Below are 21,978 nucleotides of genomic sequence, written 5' to 3' on the forward strand. Positions count from 1 at the left end.
GGTGACTTTTCTGACCTTCACCACACTCCCAACAGTTCAGTGAGGGGACAGACTAACAATTTATTTAAACTATAGATAGTAGGTATTTAGTGGATCAGTACAGACGTGCTTCATGTTTTCTGGATATTCGAGTTTTGTTAAAGAAGTGTTTTTGGTAAAAATAACACTGGCATTGTCTAGGTACTTGAATGTGACATAGTGATCATTTAGGTGATAATTACAAGGAAGGATTTATTATTAAAATAATCATTTTTTTCTTAGTATGAAACGAATACATGTTCATGGTAGAAATCAGAAAATATAAACTTTAAGAGATGAAATCTAAATGTTACACATAACTGGATGGGAGGGCTTCTTTTTCCTTTTAGTGTTACAATACAAAGTTAGCCAAAGCTCAACTGTTAATAGAGCTTTAAGTCTATTGAATGGCTGAGTGCAGCATTTCTGGGTTTTCCTCATTGGACTCTATGGGGGATAACAGGTTTTAGAGAATGTTCCAACAATCCTTGCTATGTTGGTAAATATTGATTAGTGCTATAGGGAGAGAAGCTGTGCCCAAGTATATTAGCACTTAGCTGACCACAATTTATAAATAATTTTTTGATATCTTAGGGAAAAACACTGAGACTTAATATTTTATTTGGAATTACTTTTAATACTAACTGCTAACCAAATGTTAGAGAAAAGACTGTAAGCTCTTTAGTGGGCAGGGAAGACGCCCTACTGAGCCTAGTATAAATTTGGCACTCGGTAAATATTTGTTGATGACCAATGGTCTTTATTCTTATATAATCTTGATAATTTCCTCAGAACTGAATATTAATTGGCTGTAGAGGAAAATATGGCCAAAATTCTTATAGAATTATTTTGTACTGCTGGTTCAATATTTACAATTCTGTTTGAATATGTTATTAGAAATAAAGTGAAAGTTCTTTGTGGTGTATTTTCTATCTGAATTTTTATTACAGAAAGATACAAATTACTTTTGACTCATCCTGTCCTTCCATAAGAAAAGTATTCTTTAAATTACACCCTCTGTGAAAGGTAAGGAATCTGAAAATAGCATGGAAAGATGGGTGACTCCTTTTAGATACTTCATGATCATTTAGTGATAACACACTTTGAAGAGATTGCTATTTCTGTATGTTTGAAAGACTAACATGAAATAAATGTTCTTTTTCACAAAATCTAGTGATTCTCCTTCAGTGTGGAAAGAAGACTCAACATCCCAACCCAGCCACTGACAAGTTGATTAACTTGGGTACCAGCATTTTATTTCCAGCTCTTTTATTCTAGGGTTTGAATTTGAAGCCATGACCTATTTATAACTATGCCCCTCAGACCCAACCTGGCCTGAGTGTCTAATTTCTTGGCCACAGTGATTGGTTTAAGAATGGGCCCCTAACCTGAGCTGGACCAATCAGAGCCCTCTCTGTGAAGCTCCCACCAGAGATACCAGAAAATGTCTTAGTGCTGGGGTTAGGGCCTTAGGGGTCTGTATGTCTGGGCCTGCAGCTACTTCCCCTAAGCGACGGGAGCCAGGAAGTTTCTGGAGTGCACGTGGGTAAATAAAGCCAGCTGTACTCTGGACTTCTCTGCTATACAAGCCTTATGAATTCCTTTCTTTCCACTTATACTAGTTTGAGTTGGGTTTCTGTCACTTACAAGTAAGAGTCTTGATAGTAAAAGTAGAAAGAGGTGGTTTATAAATGAGCTGGAGAAAATATTAAATGTAACAGCAGAAATTAATGATAATGATAATCCTAGAAAGGATCAACAGAGCCCCAAACAATTCTGTACAAAGATTAGTAAAATTGATAAGCTTGTGGGCAAGACTGCTTCATGGTTCTTTAAAAAAAAAACAAACCCAGAAGCCCAAATAAACCATATTAGATGAAAAGGCACAGATTCAAGAGATTGAAAAAATGCCTACAAATGTGAAAATTAAGATGAAGTGTGCAAATTCCACAACAATGTAAATGACTAAAACTGACTGAAGGAAAAACTAGAAGATCTGAATGTTCCTGCTACCATGAAAGAAATCGAATCAGGAGTTTACAATTTTTCTCCAAAGAAAATTACCAAGCCTGGGCGCCTGGGTGGCTCAGTTGGTTAAGCGACTGCCTTCGGCTCAGGTCATGATCCTGGAGTCCCTGGATCGAGTCCCGCATCGGGCTTCCTGCTCGGCAGGGAGTCTGCTTCTCCCTCTGACCCTCCTCCCTCTCATGCTCTCTGTCTCCCATTCTCTCTCTCTCAAATAAATAAATAAAAATCTTAAAAAAAAAAAAGAAAATTACCAAGCCCAAACTGTTTAATAGGTAAATTCTATCAAACATTCAAGGATAGATGTTCACAACCATAAGCTCCTCCACAGGAGGGAAAAGCCAGTCTTACAGATGAACATAAATGTAAAGATCCTAAACAAAATGTATCACTGTAAGTTTGAGGGTATAAAGCATATACATTATAAATATATATGTGTGAGTATATATAATAGACACATATATTGACCAAGTTGAATTATTCTAGGAGAGGTTGGTTCTACATTATAAAAAACTGATCAGTTGTATTTAACCATATTAGCAAGGTGAATGAGAACAATCCTATGATGATGTCATAGTTACAGAAAAAATTCAATTTCAACCACCACTTTGAACTCCAGTGTGACCTCAGTGAGGCCTTCCCTTCCCGCTGACCTTTTTAAACTTGTAATCGCCAACACTCTCCAACTCCCCTTGCTTTAGTTTTCCCTACAGCTCTTCACAATCTAACATAATTTTTTGTTCAACTTTTTAAAAATTGTGGTAAAAAATAACAAAATTTACCCTTTTAACTATTCTTAGGCATATAATCCAGTGAATTAAATACATTCACAATGTTGTATAACTATCACCATATTTCCAAAACTCTTCATCACTCGCAGCGGGAACCATGAAGCAAGAGCTCCCCACTACCCTCCACCCAACCCTTGGTAACCTCTACTCATTCCATCACTATGAATTTGCCTAATATATAATTTACCATTTTTCTTATTATCTGTTCACTAGAAGTTAAGCTCCCTGAGGACAAGAATTTTGGGCTCCTTATTTCAAAATTGACAGCACTCACGACAATATCTGGCTTATTAAATATTCATGGAAGGAAGGAGGGAGGGAAGGAAGAAGGGAGGGGAGGAAGAAGGGAAGAAAGGACTTTTAGCAAAGTAGGCCTAGAAGGAAACCTTGATCTAGTAAAAGGAGTATATTAACAATCCTATAGCATCACACTCAACAGTGAAATGTTAAAGACATTCCTTTAAAAGCAAAACACAATGCAAGTGATTTCACTTTCGTTTTACTTCAGAAACTTGGAAAGGAAAACATTTTGCTTAATGACTCAAACATATACAAGAAGAAATGATAAATGCAAAATTCAGGATATTGGTTTCCTGAGACGCATGGGAAGTGGACAGGATTGGAGCATCACATCAGGTCTTCTACTGCAATAGGAATGTTCTTTTTCTCGAACTGGGTGGTGGAAGCATGCGTGGTCAATATTCCTGTGTATCTACTCAGTATCAAAAGATGTTTAAAAAATTTTGAACCATAATATTGAGTGAAAAAAGCAAGTCAAATACATTCAGTACATTATTAATATAAAATTCAAAATCAGGCAAAAGTAAAGGATCATTTGTATGCCTAACTTTTATGTGGCCAAACTAAAAAGCAAAAGAAGAATGATTAACATAAAATTTAGGACTGCAGCTCTCTTTGGGGGAAGCAACAACAATAGGACTGAGAATGGTTTATATAGGGCTCAGAAAGCATTGGTGGTGGTCCTTTCTTCAGCTGGACTTGGTATTTATTATCTAAACCAGGCATAAAAATTATATAGCGTTTTTGATTCATGTAAAATAGCAATAAACTGGTTTTTGCTTAATTTGCTTAATTAATTAAGACTTAAATTCAGGTGTCGTCCTAGACAAATTTCATCACCTGTCAACATTTTCTCCAGCACATTTTGGGGTGGGGGGTGGAATTTGTCCCTTGCTGATTTACCTGTCTTCATATTTTTAGGAGATGCCAGTTAACTATGAGCAACCATTTTAAATGAAAAGGCAACCTTTCAATTTAACACCCTACCACAGACTGCATTGCTACAGTCCTTGAAACATTACAAAGTTTTTTTTCTAGGGCATTTTTATGTACAGTGAGTACCCATTCATACTCCCTCTCCCCACGGCACACAGTCTCCCTGATGATTAACATTTTCACTAATGTGGTACATTTGTTATAACTGATGAACCAACACTGACATTATTAACTGAAATCTCTAGTTTATGGTGGGGTTTACTCTTTGTGTTGTACATTCTATGGTTTGTTGACAAATGCACAATGCCATGCATCCGCCAGGCCAGTATCCTACAGAAGAGTTTCACTGCCCTAGAAACCTCCCGTGCTTCACCTCTTCATCCCTCCCCTACCTCCTCCACCATTCCCCAAACTCGTGACAACCACTCACCTTTTGACTGTCTCTGTAGTTGTGTCTTTTCCAGAATGTCAGAGTTGGGATCATGCTGTGTGTAGCCTCTTCAGACTGGCTTCTTTCACTCAGCAACATGCATTCAAGGTTCATGTCTTTTTTATGGCCTGACAGCTCATTTCTTCTTATTGCCAAATAATGGAAAGGCTTCAGTGATTATCCTCATCATCACAGCTACGTGCCAGGCATTATTCTAAGTGCTTCATGCATATTAATTTAACACTTAAAACTTTATAAGGTAGGTACTACCAATATCCCCATTTTATAGGTGAAACAGACATTTTACAGAAGAAACAGAACAGAGAGCTTAAATAACTTGCCCGAAGTTATAGAGCTTAGAAACGGTGGAACAAGATTTGAACTCAGGCAGTCTGGCTCTAGAGTCCAGCCCTTAAGCACTATACTATATTGCTTCATGTAAAAATGTCTAAAAGAATTTCCAGTGCCTACTCTTGTTTTATCAACTCACACTCCTATACTCCCCAACTCTGCCTACTTACAGAGTTGTCATACTTACTCTTTGTTAATAAATTTAGTTACCCAAACAGCAGAAACCTTTCTACTTAGCGCATTATTCCATACAATCAATAATTACCCAATACTGAATAGAGGTAGCTCTTTTTGAGCCTTTGCTCTGTGCTAACGTCTGCAAAGTAATTTTCATATACATTATTTTACTTCATCCTTATGACATCCCTTTGAGGAGGTGCAATTCTTATCTCTCAGGAAACTGAGGCTTAAGAGCTTAAATAAATAGCTGAAGGTAATCGAGCTAATAAGTGGTAGATGTGGGCCTCGAACCCCACTGGGATTACTCCAAAGCCTGTGCTCTAAAAACTGGTGTCTTAGCTGCCTCTAAAAGCATCTTTTAGTTGACTGAGCTTTCCAAATTAACATGACATTTCTACAATAAGCTGAAACATTTATGAAACAACTCAGAAGTGGGTCACCAACTTATCTTTATATAAGTGGGATGCTTGTAATGTTCGATGCTCTCTCTAACAAGCTCTTGTATCCCCAAGAATGGTAGGTGTATGTGTAAGAACGTTATGGCTGCACTGCTGTAATATGATACTCTTGAAAACACCGACTTTTTTGGAGGAGTGGTTAAGTCACCTGACGCATATTCTCTCAGAAGGATACCCTGCGACCGTTTTAAAAATGAGGCAGGCCTCTATGTATATATATGGAAGATCTTCAAGACAGAAGACAGCAATCTGTAGAGTAATATATACAGTTCCATTTATGTAAACAAGCCCAAACCAAGCTGGATGATCAAGTATGTAAAGAACAGAAAACTGCTGGTTATGCTCAAAACTCAGCAGTGCTTCTCTTTGGGGAGGTAAATGGAATGGAGAGTGAGTGAAGGCTACTTCTACTCTTTAATCTATATACTTCTGTGTTGGAATTTATCCTACAGCAAGGAGGTAGTCATGTAGTAGTTGTCTAAATTAAAAGATTTTAAAGGATCAAACACAAAATGATTACACATAGCCTGATTACAACAGTGTAGAAATATACAAAGTCAAAATTAAGTTTTGAGAAAAAAATAGTTGGGGTTTTAACTTCATGGTCTCCCCCCCCCACCCCCCACCCCCATCAGGTAATGTGCTTTAATGTACAAATTAAACTGTTAAAAAATAAGTGAACAGGGCACCTGGGTGGCTCAGTTGGTTAAGCGACTGCCTTCGGCTCAGGTCATGATCCCGGAGTCCTGGGATCGAGTCCCACATCGGGCTCCCGGCTCAGCAGGGAGCCTGCTTCTCCCTCTGACCCTATCCCCTCTCATGCTGTTTCTCTCTCTCAAATAAATAAATAAATAAAATCTTTAAAAAAAAAAATAAGTGAACAGAATCACACCAAGGAAAATCTGCACGTCTATTTTATTTCCATTAGAAAAATATTATCTATTAAGATTGTGGTCCACTTCCTTCTCCTTTACCTCTACCATTCAAATTTCAGTACTTTAATTTTACTCAAGTAAAAGCAGAATTATATAGCTGACAAGAGAACTAAGTATTTCACATCATTAAATTAAGAGCATTTAACCGAATTACAAGTGCTCTTAATTATTTATCAGGAAGAGTAACAACCCCTCTCTCCTATGATTTATTTCCCTTTACTTTCATTTATTTGCATAAGTATGTAATGAACGTCTCTTTCCCCACATCCAGGAACATGAGTGTGCGTGTGATTTATTACACCAGTAACTGGAGTTGTCATCTGATCCCCAATTCATGCTTCATTCCCCTTATTATATGGTATTTCCATAATGACCTCAAATGTTTAAGTCATTCATAAACTTTCCAACGTCAACTGTAAAAATTAAGATGTTAATTTGAAGACACTGTTAAAATTCCAGACTAAATAACTCTGGACCCACTTATAGAGACGCTGTTGTGAGAGGTCCTTGGACAGCGACTGCCTCAATCTCCACATGGCCTCCCTGCAAGGAAAATAATCAAGCAACGGTTAGGTAATTTTTTACGAATGAAGAGAGCTCTAGAATACCTACTAAAAACATACAACTGATAGCAATACAGCATTGTTAACATTACATTTTTCAAAGAAGGGAAGGATGGGGAAGCATTCACTGGCAGGCTCCCGTGTCAGACACATTTGAGTGCATTAGCTCACAGGATTCTCTCGGCAGCTCTAGGGGACAGCGTGCTCTCCTCAATCCGGAGAACGATATATGTGGAAGCTTGGAGAGGTGGTTTTCACCTATCCCAGGACACTGCGCTAAATGGCAGAGGTTCAAACCCATGTTTTGCGATTCCAAGTTCAGAGCTCCTTCCACTACACTCAATACCTTAGTTAAGTTTGGGAATACTGACCATTCCGAGTAACAACCGATTAAAACAATAAACATACCACTCATAGAAGATAAATTTTCTTTACAGGGAAGTCAGGAGGCTGCTTTTTTGTAGGCAGGAATACTGTGCTGCTAGGAGCTTCTCATCACATTTGAATACCACAATATCAATGGTGAGAAAATATGTGGGCCACTGGTTTTGAGATTATTTTTCTAATGGAAGTCTGGATGTTTCATTAGGCACGTGAAATTTTTTATTGCAGAGCTCAGTACCCTGGCTCAGGGTATAGTCTCTAAATATGTGAAAACAATACAGCTAGTATTTTACTTTCTCTTACAATTTAAGTCCCTCTGATTCTGTTGTGTTCATGTTCATGTGTGGCCTTGACTTCTAATTTTCTTAATTTTTAAGACAAATTAAAAAAATTTCTGAAGTTTCTTAATCCCTCCTCCCTGCCCCCAGCATATAATATTGGGTATTTCCTTTTAGTCTTTAAGATCCTGGAAAGCAGAGATTATTTCTTTTTTTTTCTTTAAAAAATTTCCTGCCAAAGTGCTTAGTTTGTTATACTCAGAAAACAACGCAGAAATTTACAATCGTGTACATTAGTCACTTTAAAGTGTACTTACTTTGGGCAAAGCAGCAACCTGGTAAGCAGCTCTTGCAGGAAAACTACCCTTGAAATCTAAAAGAATTTCATTTTAGTTTTCAGACACTGTATTATGACTGCACAATCAAGACTCTGGTAAGTGCTTCACAGATCTGTCCATTCTTAGATATAAGCAACACTAAGAAAAGCTCACATTCATATTTGTTTGATAAAATATTTTGCCATAGGATTCCTATGATATTGAATACTTTTTAAAAATGTCTTAGCTTTCAGGAAAAAATTGAAAATACATGCTTTTGGGACTTCGATCTTCTTTGATATGAATGGGGTTTTATGTTTGGAGCAATATTTATTGTGGTATGAACTCATTTAAGCATTCCAACAACCCTATAAAGCTTTATCCCCATTTTGCATATGAGGAAACCAAAGCATAAAAATGTTAATTAACCAGCTAATGAATCTGAGAGCCTGAACAGAGATGGTGTTGAGGCCGTATCACAGCAGTAAAAAATACAATCTTTGTGTTAAAAAAAATTATTAGGAGGGCTTAAAAAACCTGAGAAGTGTGTAACAATATTAAGCTTTAGGAAAATGAATTCATAGGGTTGTAGTATATTATCCTAGGGAATACCATAGAAATGTCTTGGATCTTTTTCATGGGGGTCACTGTATGTTCTCAATCAGACTATTCTTTTAGGACAGGATCTATGGCCATTTCTTTAGCAGCTCCTATCACTCTTAATTCATAATGGACACTCAATAAGGTTAATAGATTCATTTCTTTTTTTTTTTTTTTTAAGATTTTATTTATTTAACAGAGTGAGAGACACAGTGAGAGAGGGAACACAAGCAGGGGGAGTGGGAGAGAGATAAGCAGGCTTCCCACCGAGCAGGGAGCCCGATGCGGGGCTCGATCCCAGGACCCTGGGATCATGACCTGAGCCGAAGGCAGACGCTTAACGACTGAGCCACCCAGGCGCCCCAATAGATTCATTTCTTGTTAAAATGGAATACAGTAATAAAGCCAAATTACTTACACTGCTTGTAGACTTCATTGACAGTGTTGAAGTCATTCATGTCAGCCAGCAAAACAGTTGTTTTTACCACTAGAAGACGTATACATTGTTATTAGGTTTAGCTGTTTGGTCTCACCCAAAATATTACTTAGAAAAACATGTGGTTCTGTGACTGTCTTGATTAAAATGGGACTGAAATTAAAACAACTTTCAAAAGCAATGATGATATGGCATGATGTATTACTGGATGCTCAATGTTCTTCAAAAAGACCACAGAAACATCAAACAGAAATGTGAAGGCATATCAAGTTGCTCACCATTAGTGAAGTCACAGCTTGCAGCTTTCAGAATTTCACCCAAGTTTGTAAGAGCCTATGAAGCAAGGCAAGAAAGGCCTAAGGCACTGATGTTATAGTAAAGTTTTAATTCAACTCAATTAAGCAATTTTTGCTAATACCCCATTGAATAGCTTATGTTGCAGAAAAATTCTCCTTTTCTAGGCAATTCTACTCTTTCTAGGCCCCCTCCATACAAGTGAATTGCTTCTTGGCTTTCGTTTAATGGAAATGAATCTTTTTGAAATATAGTGAGACCTTGCCTCCTTTTGTGAGTAAGAGACTGGACTGACGTCTCTTCTTCAGTGCTAGAGTGTGTGAAGTTCTCAGCCGAAGTCCACTCAGCTGAAACAGAGAAAGCTCCTGGAGTTCCTAACCCTCTATCACTTGGAGGATAAGTATGAGCCCGTGAGCATTAAAATATGTTTTCTTTTAAAGCAATAATTGATTTTAAAGAGTACTTTTATCTTTTTCTCAAAAAATAGTATTAGTAAACTAGGTATATGCTTGACACTCTGGCCTTTGGAAAAACATCGGTTTTTACTCATTCCTTAATGTATTATTTTTTCAATTCATTATTCCTCTCCACTTTACTGGTCACATTATAAAAAACAGTTCACCTTCTAAATAGGTAACATATAGATATGGCAAAAAATTCAAAAGCTATAAAGAAGCAAATCCAGTGCAAAGATGTCTCCCCCCTGGACTGCCCTTCCCCTGTTTCCTTCAGAGGGGACCACTGTTTCTGCTTCCTTCTATATCCTGTGGAGACAGTTGATGCTCATACCAGCATGAATATGCACACCCGCACACGTGCACAGACACACACACACACACAGATGGTAGCATACTGTGCAAGCTGTTCTGCATCTTGGTTTTATCACGTTAACAATTAACCTTGGGGGATTTTTCTGCATTAACTCAATTGTACGGCTCTAGCATGATTTATTTCACTAGTTCCTTATGGACGGACATTTAGGTTGTTTCTGTCTTTGGATAATACAAATGACTTGGCGAATGCATAAAATTATAATTTAATTCTATTTATTGGATTAGAATTGTACTCCCCATTCTTGGGGCGCCTGGGTGGCTCAGTTGGTTAAGCGACTGCCTTCGGCTCAGGTCATGATCCTGGAGTCCCGGGATCGAGTCCCGCATCGGGCTCCCTGCTCGGCAGGGAGTCTGCTTCTCCCTCTGACCCTCCCCCCTCTCATGTGCTCTCTGTCTCTCTCATTCTCTCTGTCTCAAATAAATAAATAAAATCTTTAAAAAAAAAAAAAGAATTGTACTCCCCATTCTTATTTAAAAAGAAAAAACCTACTACACGTAATCTTCAATAGTTCTTACTAACAAATGTTGACTTTTACTTTTGTGGTGTTTTTTTTGCGGGTCAGTGGCCCTGATAAGAAATTTCCCAATCCAGGGACGCCTGGGTGGCTCAGTTGCTTAAGTGTCTGCCTTCGGCTCAGGTCATGATCCCAGGGTCCTGGGATCGAGCCCCGAGCCCGCTTTTCCCTCTGCCTGTCGCTTCCCCCTGCTTGTGCTCTTTCTCTGACAAATAAATAAAATCTTTAAAAAAAAAAAAAAAAGAAATTTTTCCAATCCATGTAGAAATGACAAGATACTATCTGGTTTCAATAATTTAACTGAGAGTTAAGTAATTTTATTGAGATAACGGACATCTAATATTTTATCAGTTTTAGGTATATAACATGACGATTTGGTAATATGTATATACTGAGTGAGTATCCAATAATTCAGGTTTGAAGTCACCTTGGAAGGTAGACTTTTTTTTTTGCTTGTTAAATGATTCCTCAAATTTTGAACTTTCTACTGACATAAAACCGTCTTAAACTAATCAGTATGTAACTCTAAAAGCATTTATCTGATAATCTCTATAAAAAAATCAGCCAAGTAGATTCTTAATACCCCCCAGTATTAAAAAACAGTCAAGAAGGGAACTTCAAATGTGAAAAATGACTTACTTGCTTGGCTTCTTCTGCCACCCCTCCTGGCACAAGCTGACCACTTGCAGGGTCCATGCCTAGCTGTCCTGAAATGTAAACGGTCCTGTCGACTAACACGGCTTGACTGCAACAAACAGAAATTCAGTGTATACAAAAGATATAAAATACAAAATTCAATGCTAAAAGATCTCTTTGCTAAGACACAAAAAGCACAAAATGTAAAATAAAAGACTTAATAATTGGACTTCATTCAAATTTAAAAACTTGCTTTTCTAAAGAGATCTTTAAGAAAATGAAAATATAGGTCACAGGTTGGGAGAAAATATTTGAAGAACATATATCTAACAAAGAACTTGCATCCAGAATATATGAAGAACTCTTATAACTCAAAAACAGGAAGATAAACAACCCAATAAAAAATGGGCAAGTGACTGAACAGGTATTTCATAAAAGAAGACATATGAAGAACTAGGGAGTACATGAAAGATGCTCAACATTACTCATTAGAAAAATGTAAAGCAAAACCTAATAGATACCACTACACACAATAAGATGTCACTGATAATAGTAAGTACTGGTGAAGATGGGAAGCAACCAGAACCCTATACATTGTTGGTGGGAATGCAAAAACAGTACACACTTTGGAAAAGAGTTTGGCAAGTTTCTTAAAAACTTAAACATACACTTAACATGCAACCCAGCGATTTCTTTCCTAGGAACTACCTAAAAGAAATGAAAATATATGTCCAAAGACCTTACATGAATATTCAGAACAGCATTATTCATGACAGCAAAAAAGAAAAACAAAAAATAAAAAAAAAATCCACTGATAGATCCAACTAAAGACTACATATTATTTGATTCCACTTATATGAAATTCTAGAAAAGACAGAATAGCAGCAGAAAGTAGGTTAGTGGCTTCCTGGGTCAGTGGTCACTGACCACAAATGTATGGTATGAGGGAATTTTTTGGGGGCGGTGATGGAAATGTGCTAAAACTTGACTGTGCTGGCAGGCACATGGCTCTAGACATTTACAAAAATTCATGGTAGTCTACACTTAAAAGTGGGTGAATTTTAATGTAACTTACACCTCAACAGAGCTGTAAAATAACAGAAATGAAATGCCAAGAGCACTCTAAGAAAAGGAGTAATTATTCTCAGACAAGATTTCATCTGGGAGGTTACACCTCATTTCTGCAAAGTGCTTGCTTTTGGAAATGACTTGTAATGAGGATACTAAATTTCAGAATTAGGATAAAATCACAAGAAACAGAATAAGCCACATCAAGACCTGAAAAAAAGCCAAACAAATCAATTCAATTTTTTTTTCCTTTTTTTTCCTTTTTGGATAAAGAAAACCCCTCTGTCTCTCTTTTTAATTGTGGTAAAATATATTTACCATTTTAACCATTTTTAGGTACACAATTCAGTGGCAGTAAGTGCCACCATTTTTAAAATGTTGATAAAGAAACCTTAGTAGCAGTTTAAATTCAGAAGTAAAATTTGTTTTACCATTTCCATGCTTATTTAGAAACAGCATCTTCTCATTTCTAATTTTACATTTCTAATACTACATTCTCATTTCTAATCTTTTAGTTCCCTATAGTGTTTTCCAATATGCTCTAAGCTTTCCTTTTATTTCATGATGTTTCCCCTGATTTTCCTGACCATGTTTTTTCTTTATAATATATATATATATATTTTAGGCAAGCTCTGTGCTTGAACTCATGACCCTAAGATTAAGAGACACATGCCCTAGTGACCGAGCCAGCCAGGTGCCCCTATAATTTTTTCTTAATAATTTTTTGAATAAGAGAACATTCACATGGCTAAAAAATCTAGACACTATCCAAAGAATCTCAGTGAAAAATCTCTTCCTTTCTTTCCTTATTTTCCTCCTGCTCCATTTCCAGTCCCTACAGATAACCAATGCTTTTCTTTACATATTCTTCCAAAGTTTTTTCATGCATATATGAATAAAAATGAATATATTATCTTCTGCCTGTTTTATACAACATGTAGTATACAACATCTTTTTTTTATACAACATGTAGTATATTAAACACTCCTCTACATTTTGCTTTGTTCACTCAACAATATATCCTGATCTTCCCATAACTGTATGCAGGATGCATCCTTATTCTTTTAACAGTTGTGTAGTATTTCACTGCATGGACATACTTTAACTAGTTACCTTTAATTCCAGCATTTTGTTATTGTAAACAAAACTACACCGAAAACCATCACACAATTTTCCCTGGGCAAGTAACTAAGCCTTTTTTTTCATCTGAACCTCAGAGGAGCTTTTTCTATACCATGTACAGGATCTTGCCTCACATCATAGCTCGGTCTGTTCTTATACTACCTCTGGGGTGTGCCAGACTGTAAACTCCCTGAACACAGGAGCTGTGTCTTAGTGTCTCCAGCTGCACAGGGTTGAGGTGACTTCTTGCACGTAGTGGGCACACAGTAACTTCTTGCTGATGTTTTGCTCTCTAAAGGCTTACTAGCTTAAATGACTGGCTGTCAGTAAAGAATCTTTTTAGCAGGACCTACTGGCTTATTGTGTGGACTTTGGAGAGTGGAACAGGGTAGATTTAAACTTGGTAATAGGATTTAGAAAGTCTAGAAATTCTTCTCAACTATCTGGCTTTCACCCTGGCCCAGAAACAGGTAACTATTGAGTTTGTTAATGTGTAAGCTTTCCTCAGGTTGAAAAGCATCATCAGCTAACAAGGTTTCTTATTAACTGTCCTGTGTAGAACTAGGCTACTCTGGGCCCTTTGCAAAGTAACTTCAGCTCTCTCCATACATGAAACAGTTTAAGCCCATATGCATTACGATTGGTCAAAAAATTTGTGATAGTAAAAAGGAATTCATTTATTCTCCGAAAATTAACAGACGTCTAAGACTATCTCAACTATGTGAGTTATCTCTTAATAGATTAGTAAAGAGATAGTTCACAAAGATAATTAAATAGTTGACCCTTCCTGATCATGGCATCCTACTACCCACTGACAAGTCATTAGACTCCAGAAAATTTAAAAGTATACTGTTCTATTTCCATAGGGTAATAACACTTTCAAAAGCATCTTAGTAATAATTCTCAAATTGTAATCTACGCCACATGGACTATCACTTCCAAATTTCATGACTATTTGGGTAGTGTGCTAGCAAAACGAAAAGCAATGCAATATTGTGATGTTGAAATCTCTTAAGGTTCTGTCCTGAGGTATTCCTGAAATGTGCTAAGCTGATTAGCTAATTGGTGACAACACCCCATCCATCAAAATGCCAGGGATTGAAAGTTCAACACATTTGAATTCATCCTGGAGGAGACCCAGAATTTTCAAAAACTGTGCTCACTACAAACTCAATGCACAAAAATTGGTTTCCAAATGGTTCTTCAAACATATCCTATTAACTTTATCAGGATATGACTAGTCAGTTGGAGTGTCGTTTTCTTCAAGATAAAATATTGAAAATTAGCACCATTTTCAGTGGCCTTGTATGATCTCTGGATACAAAGAAGCACAAGAGGACAATGTGTCCTAGAAAGTCTCACACAGTGAAGCTGGTTGATGTTTTGTCTTTTATTATATTGGTATATACATTTGATTTCCTTCTTTTTTTCTTGCAGCTTTATAAAGGTAGTTGATTCCGAGTCACCCAGGAATATTAGTGTCATACTTGCTATCTTGAACAAAGTACACACTTGAGGAAGGTGTATGCTCTAGGGTCTATAATCACTTTGTGTTTGTTTCCGGTAAGGGTTGCTTCTGCTCTGAAATAAAACCACTGAGTGACTGAGGAGGAGGGATCAGGGCAGAGGAGGAAAAAGATTACTGATTTTTACTTTTATTGTAATACCCCCTTAACTATTCTTAATGTCTTCCCCAAATAATTATCAGAGTACTCTTAAAAGAAATCTGATCATGTCACTTCCTCTTCAAAAACATTTGAAGACTCCTCAGTGCATACAAAATAAAGTTTATACTCTCCAGTTTAGATAGTTGGGAACGATCACAATCTAGACTTTGCTAAAAGCTAATTTTTAGCAAGAGGCAAAACAGCAATTCAGATTCAAAGTCCAACTCTGAAAACCAGTGTTTCCCAAAGTGTAGGTCACAAGCAAACTGAAAGGACTCCTTTTTCAATTCTCTTTGAGTTCTTCCATGGCAGGAGACAGCAAACTAAATGATGAAGATTGAGCTCTAGAGCTCTGCCTAGGTTCAAATTCTGTCACATCCCATCTTGGTGGTTGACCTTGGGTGAATTATTTAACCACGTGTATATCAATTTCTTCATCTGAAAAATAAGTACTGTCATAATAACTGTGTACATAAAGCACTAAGGCACCTAAAACAGTGCCTTGTTCTAAGTGAGCATCAATAAATGTTAGCAGTTATGACATTAATCCTCTGATTACATGAAGGAGAAAAGATATCAATTTTAGAAAACAAAGAAATCTATCACTTTTAACAAAGAGAGCTGGCCTTGGGTTCTGAGCCAACTGTAGCAGCTTCCTAGGATTTAATTATATTTTTATTTAATTGAGCTTATTTTTTTACTGTTACCTTCCACTGGGTTGTCTTCTATTGAGAGTACTGCTGTAAAATTTCCTTTTTAAATTTGTTAAAGTGAGCCTGCTTAAATAAAAGTGTTAAGCAAATTATGATATAGGTGGTACACAGATTTGGCAAATGAAAAAAAAAAAAGAGTCGTAGTTGGATTACTAAAACTTCCTCCAAAAAATCTTTATGCCATGTATTCTTCCACAATTATGTCTCAAGTCATTCCCTCTGACTTCCTGCTTAATTCCTTAACAAAGTAATTTAAAAATCACTTTATAACAGTACTATACAGATGGCAAACACAACCTTCAAAACCCAGCTCAAGGACTACCTCTTGCAGGAGCCCTCCTAGATCTTTTTCTTCCTCTGCCCCAAGTTACATCAATTTCTTTCTTCTCCTCTTTTGCCATCCCTCACCCCGCTGACCCTTTACTCCCACTGCATTTTGTTTCTAACCCTGCTGTAGTAATTATTGTTCTGCATCTGTGTTATTTTTCATGGCAATGTGGTACAGAGGAAAAAACTAGGGCTTGTTCAAATCAAGCTCTGCCACGTATGGACGGTCTGACCTTGGACAAGTTCACTTTCAGCTTGACTCTTCCTTTTGTAAAATGAGGATGGGACTTAGAGAAGATTAGTTGTCATAGCATGCACGAAATGAAAGTTTCTTTTTCTTTCCCCCACATGCCTGAATGTCTTTCACACTGCATTAATTCTTACACGTTTTTTGTAGCCTCTGCAGTGCTTGGCATATAGTAGGTACTCAATATATGTCTATCATAGTTGAAGTGTTTCAGTTGTAGTTTTCCATTTGTGGTTATTTTAATAGTAAACAGATACTATATTTTAAAAAGGGAGAATGAGAAAAGGTTTACATGGTATACTTTAGTGAAGAATTTAAAATAACAAAAATTATATTATGGGAAAAAGGTCTCCAAGAATGCATAGGGTAAGATCTAATAGTTTTAAAGCTGAGACGTTTTAAGGAGAAAAAAAAAAGGATTTTTTAAAAAAATTTTTTAAAGATTTTATTTATTTATTTGACGCAGAGAGAGAGACAGCTGGAGAGGGAACACAAGCAGGGGGAGTGGGAGAGGGAGAAGCAGGCTTCCCGCGGAGCAGGGAACCCGATGCGGGGCTCGATTTCAGGACCCTGGGATCATGACCTGAGCCGAAGGCAGACGCTTAACGACTGAGCCACCCAGGCACCCCAAAAAAAGGATTTTTAAAAAAGAAATTAACCTTTTTATATTTGCAGCACTTCTGACGAGTGGAAATGCATGTACACAGGGTAGACTTTCTGGCCAGTATACATATATTTAGCTAGAGCATGTTGAGGCCATCTTAGGAAATGATTTTTGTTGATTTGTATTTGACTTTATTAGTGGGAAATGAGCATGGGCAATGAATTCATAAACATCCCAATGCATTTCTATACGGACTGTAAAACTCAGTGCCTTGGGTAGATGAGCATCTATTTGCTAAGCATTTCTGTGAAAAGAATTCAGCTCTCTCCAGATGGACACCCACATCTGTTCATGTAATTTACTCCTTTGAATTAAGAGAGGGTTAGACCAAACATTATGCTAAAATGGAAGAAGTCAGTCACAAAGGACCACATATTGTAGGATTCCATTTATAGGAGAATCCAGAACAGGCAAATCCACAGAAACTGAAAATAGATTAGTGGTTGCCAGGGGTTAGGGGAAAAGAATGGGGAATGACGGCTAATGGGTATGGGATTTCTTTTGGAGGTGATTAAAATATTCTGAGATTATATAGTGGTGATGGCTGCCCTATTTTGTGAGTATAATAAAAAAATCACTGAATTGTACACTTTAAAGGGGTGAATTTTATGGGTGTGTTAATTATATCTTGATAAAATGGTTACCAAAAAGAATACAAAACCTGACCCCTTATGGCAGGCGAAGCGCTCTGGCCCTCCGGGTCCGGGGCAGTCCCTGGGAGCACAGGCTCCCGCTCTATGGGTCTCCGGGTGCTTTGACCCTTTCCCGGGTTGTTTCCCGGGTTGTTTCCCGAGTTCAGCGAGTTTGAGTAGGTTGGACCGGATGAAGCCCGAGGCCCGCCCCAGCTCTGACCCGGAGTGGCTCCAGCGCCGGACCCCCGACCCCACATGCCCAGCGTCCGTCCGCGCTCCCCCACGCCTCGTTACCTGTAGGGACCAATGGCCCCTGGGGCTTTCGCAGTGCTGATCACCTTTCTGATCAGAGACGCCATGGCTAACCCTTTTATCGTGCTGCCCCTCCAAGAGAAGAATCCCGTACACTGCCTCTGCTAGCGTCTCACCAGACCAACCAGTCCGGGTAGTAACTCTTCTCCCGGAGCGAGTTCGCTCGGCATTCTGGGAGTTGTAGTCTCAGCCTGATTCCCGGCCACGTGGAGGCCGCGACTGCGTTGGCGCATGCGCCCTGCAGATTGCTCGCCGCACACGTCTCCACGGAGAGGGCTGTCGCAGAGCCTTGTCATTCTGACTGGGGAGCCCTGGATTCTTCCCTCAGAGCCTCTGGCAGGTAGGTCGTGAGGGGCTGGTTTCCCCCAGGGTCCGCGAGTTAGGGGGGAGTATGTGACGGCCCCGCGCGGGCCCACCTGTCCGGCTCTCCTCCCAGTCTTCCGTCGCTCAGACCCCGCTGAACTCCTCCTCCCTGGCAGCCTGCGCCTGGGCCCCGCTTGCCGCCCCGCGCCTCCTTCGGCCCCTGAGCTCGAGCCCCCTGCGTTTGTCATTTCCCCGTGTTGTCCCGCCGGGCGGACGCCGTCCTCGGAATGGGCTTGCGCCCCCGTCCTGCCAGGCACTCTGAAGGAATGAGTTGGGTCATTAAGGGGACCACGCTGAGATCTGGGCGTCGTCCACCTTCCGCCCCTCCCATGTTCCCATTCATGAGTGCTCCTCCGGCTTCACAAGGTCTCTACGCATTCCCCTTAGATCTGAACCGAGCCCTAGTGACTGGGATCTGATTTCAAAAAGGAAGATAGAAGATGGCTGGTCTCTTGGCAGATAGTCATGCCGTGTCAGAAGGAGTGGTACTTGGCCAAATATTTCTCATTCTGTAAATAAATGCATTATAAGCACGCGTCACTCCATTTATGCTAGCAGGTTTACATTCAACAAATATATGTTGAGCCCAATTTGTGCAAGACACATTGCTAGGTGCTGGAGGGACAACCGTGAAAAAGACAGGTAAGATTCCTGCCGTGCCCTGCTTCTAAAACGTAACGTAAGAAAATCCTCATTATTCCTTCTCATTTGTCCTACATACTGCAAAGGTTTGGTTTTCCTACTTCCTGCTCAAGAGCCTTTAGAGCTTTTTCATTGGTTTGGGGCTTTAAGCATGTAATAAAATAGAACTTCCAGTCTGGTTTCTCTGGCCTACTCATCCCACTCAAGTCATCCAGAGTCCTCACTCCTGAAATCACACAGAAGATTCCTGAATACTCTTTCTTCCCTATCCGAATTCCACACAACTGAAATCCTATTTTCTCATTGACTTTCCCTGTGGATCCACATTTTCTCTTCTTACTCAGCTTCCTATTGTGCTATACTGCAAAATTCAGTCTTTTAATGTGTGTTGTCTTGTTCTCTAATTGTTTTGTGTCTTAAAAATAGTGAATAGAGCCAGACTGCCTGGTTTGACTCCCAGCACACTTACAATCTTATTGGCCTTGGTCAGGTTATGTTACCTCTCTGTGCTTCAGTTTCTTCATTTATAAAGTGGGGGTAGGACTAGTACCTTCCTCATAGAGTCTTTGAGAATTGAATGAATAAGGCATGTAGACTAGTGCTTGACACATAAAGTTCTCCATAAATGTTAGCAGTTTAAGACAACCAAATTCTTTAAGGAAAGAGGCCACAACCTTGTGCTGCTTTTGTATACACACAGCCTAAAACTAATGAGCAAGAATAGATCCCAAAAGGTTGTTAAATTTGATTAAACTGGACAATTAGGAGATGCTTTTTATTATAAAGTAATTCACCATGTGATTCTTTAAGGAGCTCTCTTGGGGCATTACAAATAATTTAACTTGTGTAAAATATTTCTTGTGAAACAAGATACCTGTATTCTTTTTTAATAAGATTTTATTTATTTATTTATTTATTTATTTATTTATTTGAGAGAGAGGGAGAGAGCGAGCGTGTGTGTAAGTGGGGGGTGGAGCAGAGGGAGAGGGACAAGCAGACTCCGCACTGAGCATGGAGCCCGATGATCATCCCACCCCATGACCCTGAGATCATGACCTGAGCTGAAACCGAGTCGGACACTTAACCAACTAAGCCACCTAGGTGCCCCAAGGTACCGGTATTCTTAAGGCAGATTTTGTATCAAGTCTAAATCACCAACTTCTTAGATCTGGAAGAAATCAGAGATCATCTGGTTAATTCCCAGGTTGTCAAACTGGAGTCCATTATAAAGGAGTGAAAATGGTCAACCAGGTGATAGTAAGCTGTGTGAGAAAACATATGTCCAATTTATTTGAAGATTTTGGGGAAAACAGTTTTATAAAGCCTGGCACATATTTAGTGTTTGTTAAAGCTAAATGAGTAAATGTGGAAACACAAAAACTGAGTAATATAGTGAAACTCACCCGATTGTTCAGGTAAGAGTTAAGATTTCTTCTGGAAGCTATTTTTAAGCAAAATCTTCAGACCTCATAAGCGTATAGTCTATATTCATTCTCTTCTGCTGCTAGAACTATTTGAGGACCACCGCTAGTTCAGTCTGCTAATTTTTTAGTCTGGTATCAAAGCTTACCCCAATCCCCGAGTCCCAGCCTGCTCCTGGCCTATTCTAGTGCTGAGTAGACCAGAGTTCCCAGGTAGTGCTCTGATTGCTGGGTAAGTTCTGATTCAAGCAGATAATAGTAGGTGAACTAAATTGTTCTGTAAAACCATTCTGAATGGTTCTTAATGCAGACTGATCTGAACCGTGTCATTCACTAGCTGACTAGTTGCGCAGAACTTCATTTACTTCATATATATATATATATATTTTTTTTTTTTTTTTTTTTAGTGCAAAATGGTGGTTTTATTACACAAGGGGGCAGGACCCATGGGCAGAAAGAGCTGCTCCCCCCACACCCAATCCCACCCCACACCCACACCCACCACCCCCCATATATTTTTTAAATTTAAAAAGTGGTTTTTGGTGTACATGTAGTTGTCCTTTATTTAGGTGAAAGCAGAATGGAATGAGAAGGTGAAATGACATAATCTCTGTTATTTCAATCTGCCTCCTCTGGCCGGCTCAGTTTTATCTTCTCCTCTCCTCACTCTGTTTGAGAATAATAGCTACCGTTAAATCAAGCCCTTAGTTTTTGCAAAGCGCCATGCTCAGTATGTTATGTACATTACTTTATTCTCACAGCAACCTTGTGATGATTCCCATTTATAGAGGAGGGGACTGAGGCTCAAAGAGGGAAAGTAACTTTCCTACGATTATGTAACTAAAAAGTGTTAAGGAAGGTATTTGATCCAGGTGTTTCTAACTCCAAAGGAAGGGTTCTTAAATACTGCACAACACTGGTTACTCTTAATTTTGAATGAAGCTCTGCATTGGGAAAGAGGTAAGTGAATGGGTGGTAGTTCATTCAATGGCATTCAATAGGAGTGGTGCGATTCTTGATGTGGCAGTCTGTTAGTTTGTGCAGGTGTTTTTGGTTGGCATAACGAGCGGGGTAACACTGCTGAAATTTATCGGGCGGGGCCCAGGGATGTCAGACATGCTGGAGTGTGCAGGAAAGTCCCACAGTAGCCTAATACCTGTTTTACATAAGAGCACAAAATATCAGTTACATGGTTTTAATATACACTGAATTTTCCAGGAATGCAATAAATCAAAACAAGACTGTACTCCCTCCCCCTCTCCTCCTGTTGCTGCTTTACCGAGGGGTGTCCGCTAGTTTGGAAAACTACGTCACCAGTGGCCTTGCTGCCTTCTCTTTGAGGCACAGGTACAACCCACTGTACTACTCTACCTCTGGAGCTGTTGCGTTCGTGGTAATTCTCTGTATAGGTGCCCGTAAAGACTAGTGTAAAAATACTGAAATGCTTTGAGAACGGCTTGGCTCTGCTACTCTGAGCTTCCTTCCTTTGCACAGGATTCTTTTTTTTTTTTTTTTTTTTT

General features: G+C 38.8%; 1 protein-coding gene across 3 annotated transcripts; it reads right to left on the reverse strand.

Annotated features, from left to right (window-relative positions):
* Positions 1-3,327: 3,327 nt before the first annotated feature.
* Positions 3,328-18,150, reverse strand: RIDA (reactive intermediate imine deaminase A homolog). 3 transcript variants are annotated; one of them, XM_021688263.2, is made up of 7 exons: positions 18,015-18,142; positions 11,284-11,389; positions 9,281-9,335; positions 8,985-9,053; positions 7,967-8,022; positions 6,905-6,967; positions 3,328-4,645 (listed from the first exon to the last, which is right to left on the reverse strand). In XM_021688263.2, exons 1-6 carry the CDS (start codon positions 18,077-18,079, stop codon positions 6,905-6,907), a joined length of 414 nt encoding a protein of 137 aa, XP_021543938.1. In that variant the 5' UTR covers positions 18,080-18,142; the 3' UTR covers positions 3,328-4,645. The 3 variants fall into 3 exon arrangements, with proteins under 3 accessions (XP_021543938.1, XP_021543937.1, XP_021543939.1); XM_021688262.2 differs by lacking the exon at positions 3,328-4,645 and adding an exon at positions 6,392-6,722 and having other exon boundaries at positions 6,892-6,967; XM_021688264.1 differs by lacking the exons at positions 3,328-4,645; positions 8,985-9,053; positions 9,281-9,335 and having other exon boundaries at positions 6,392-6,967; positions 18,015-18,150.
* Between the last annotated feature and the right edge of the window lie 3,828 nt (positions 18,151-21,978).

The sequence above is a fragment of the Neomonachus schauinslandi genome, chromosome 4 (assembly GCF_002201575.2).
Source record: "Neomonachus schauinslandi chromosome 4, ASM220157v2, whole genome shotgun sequence".
Classification (NCBI taxonomy): domain Eukaryota; kingdom Metazoa; phylum Chordata; class Mammalia; order Carnivora; family Phocidae; genus Neomonachus; species Neomonachus schauinslandi.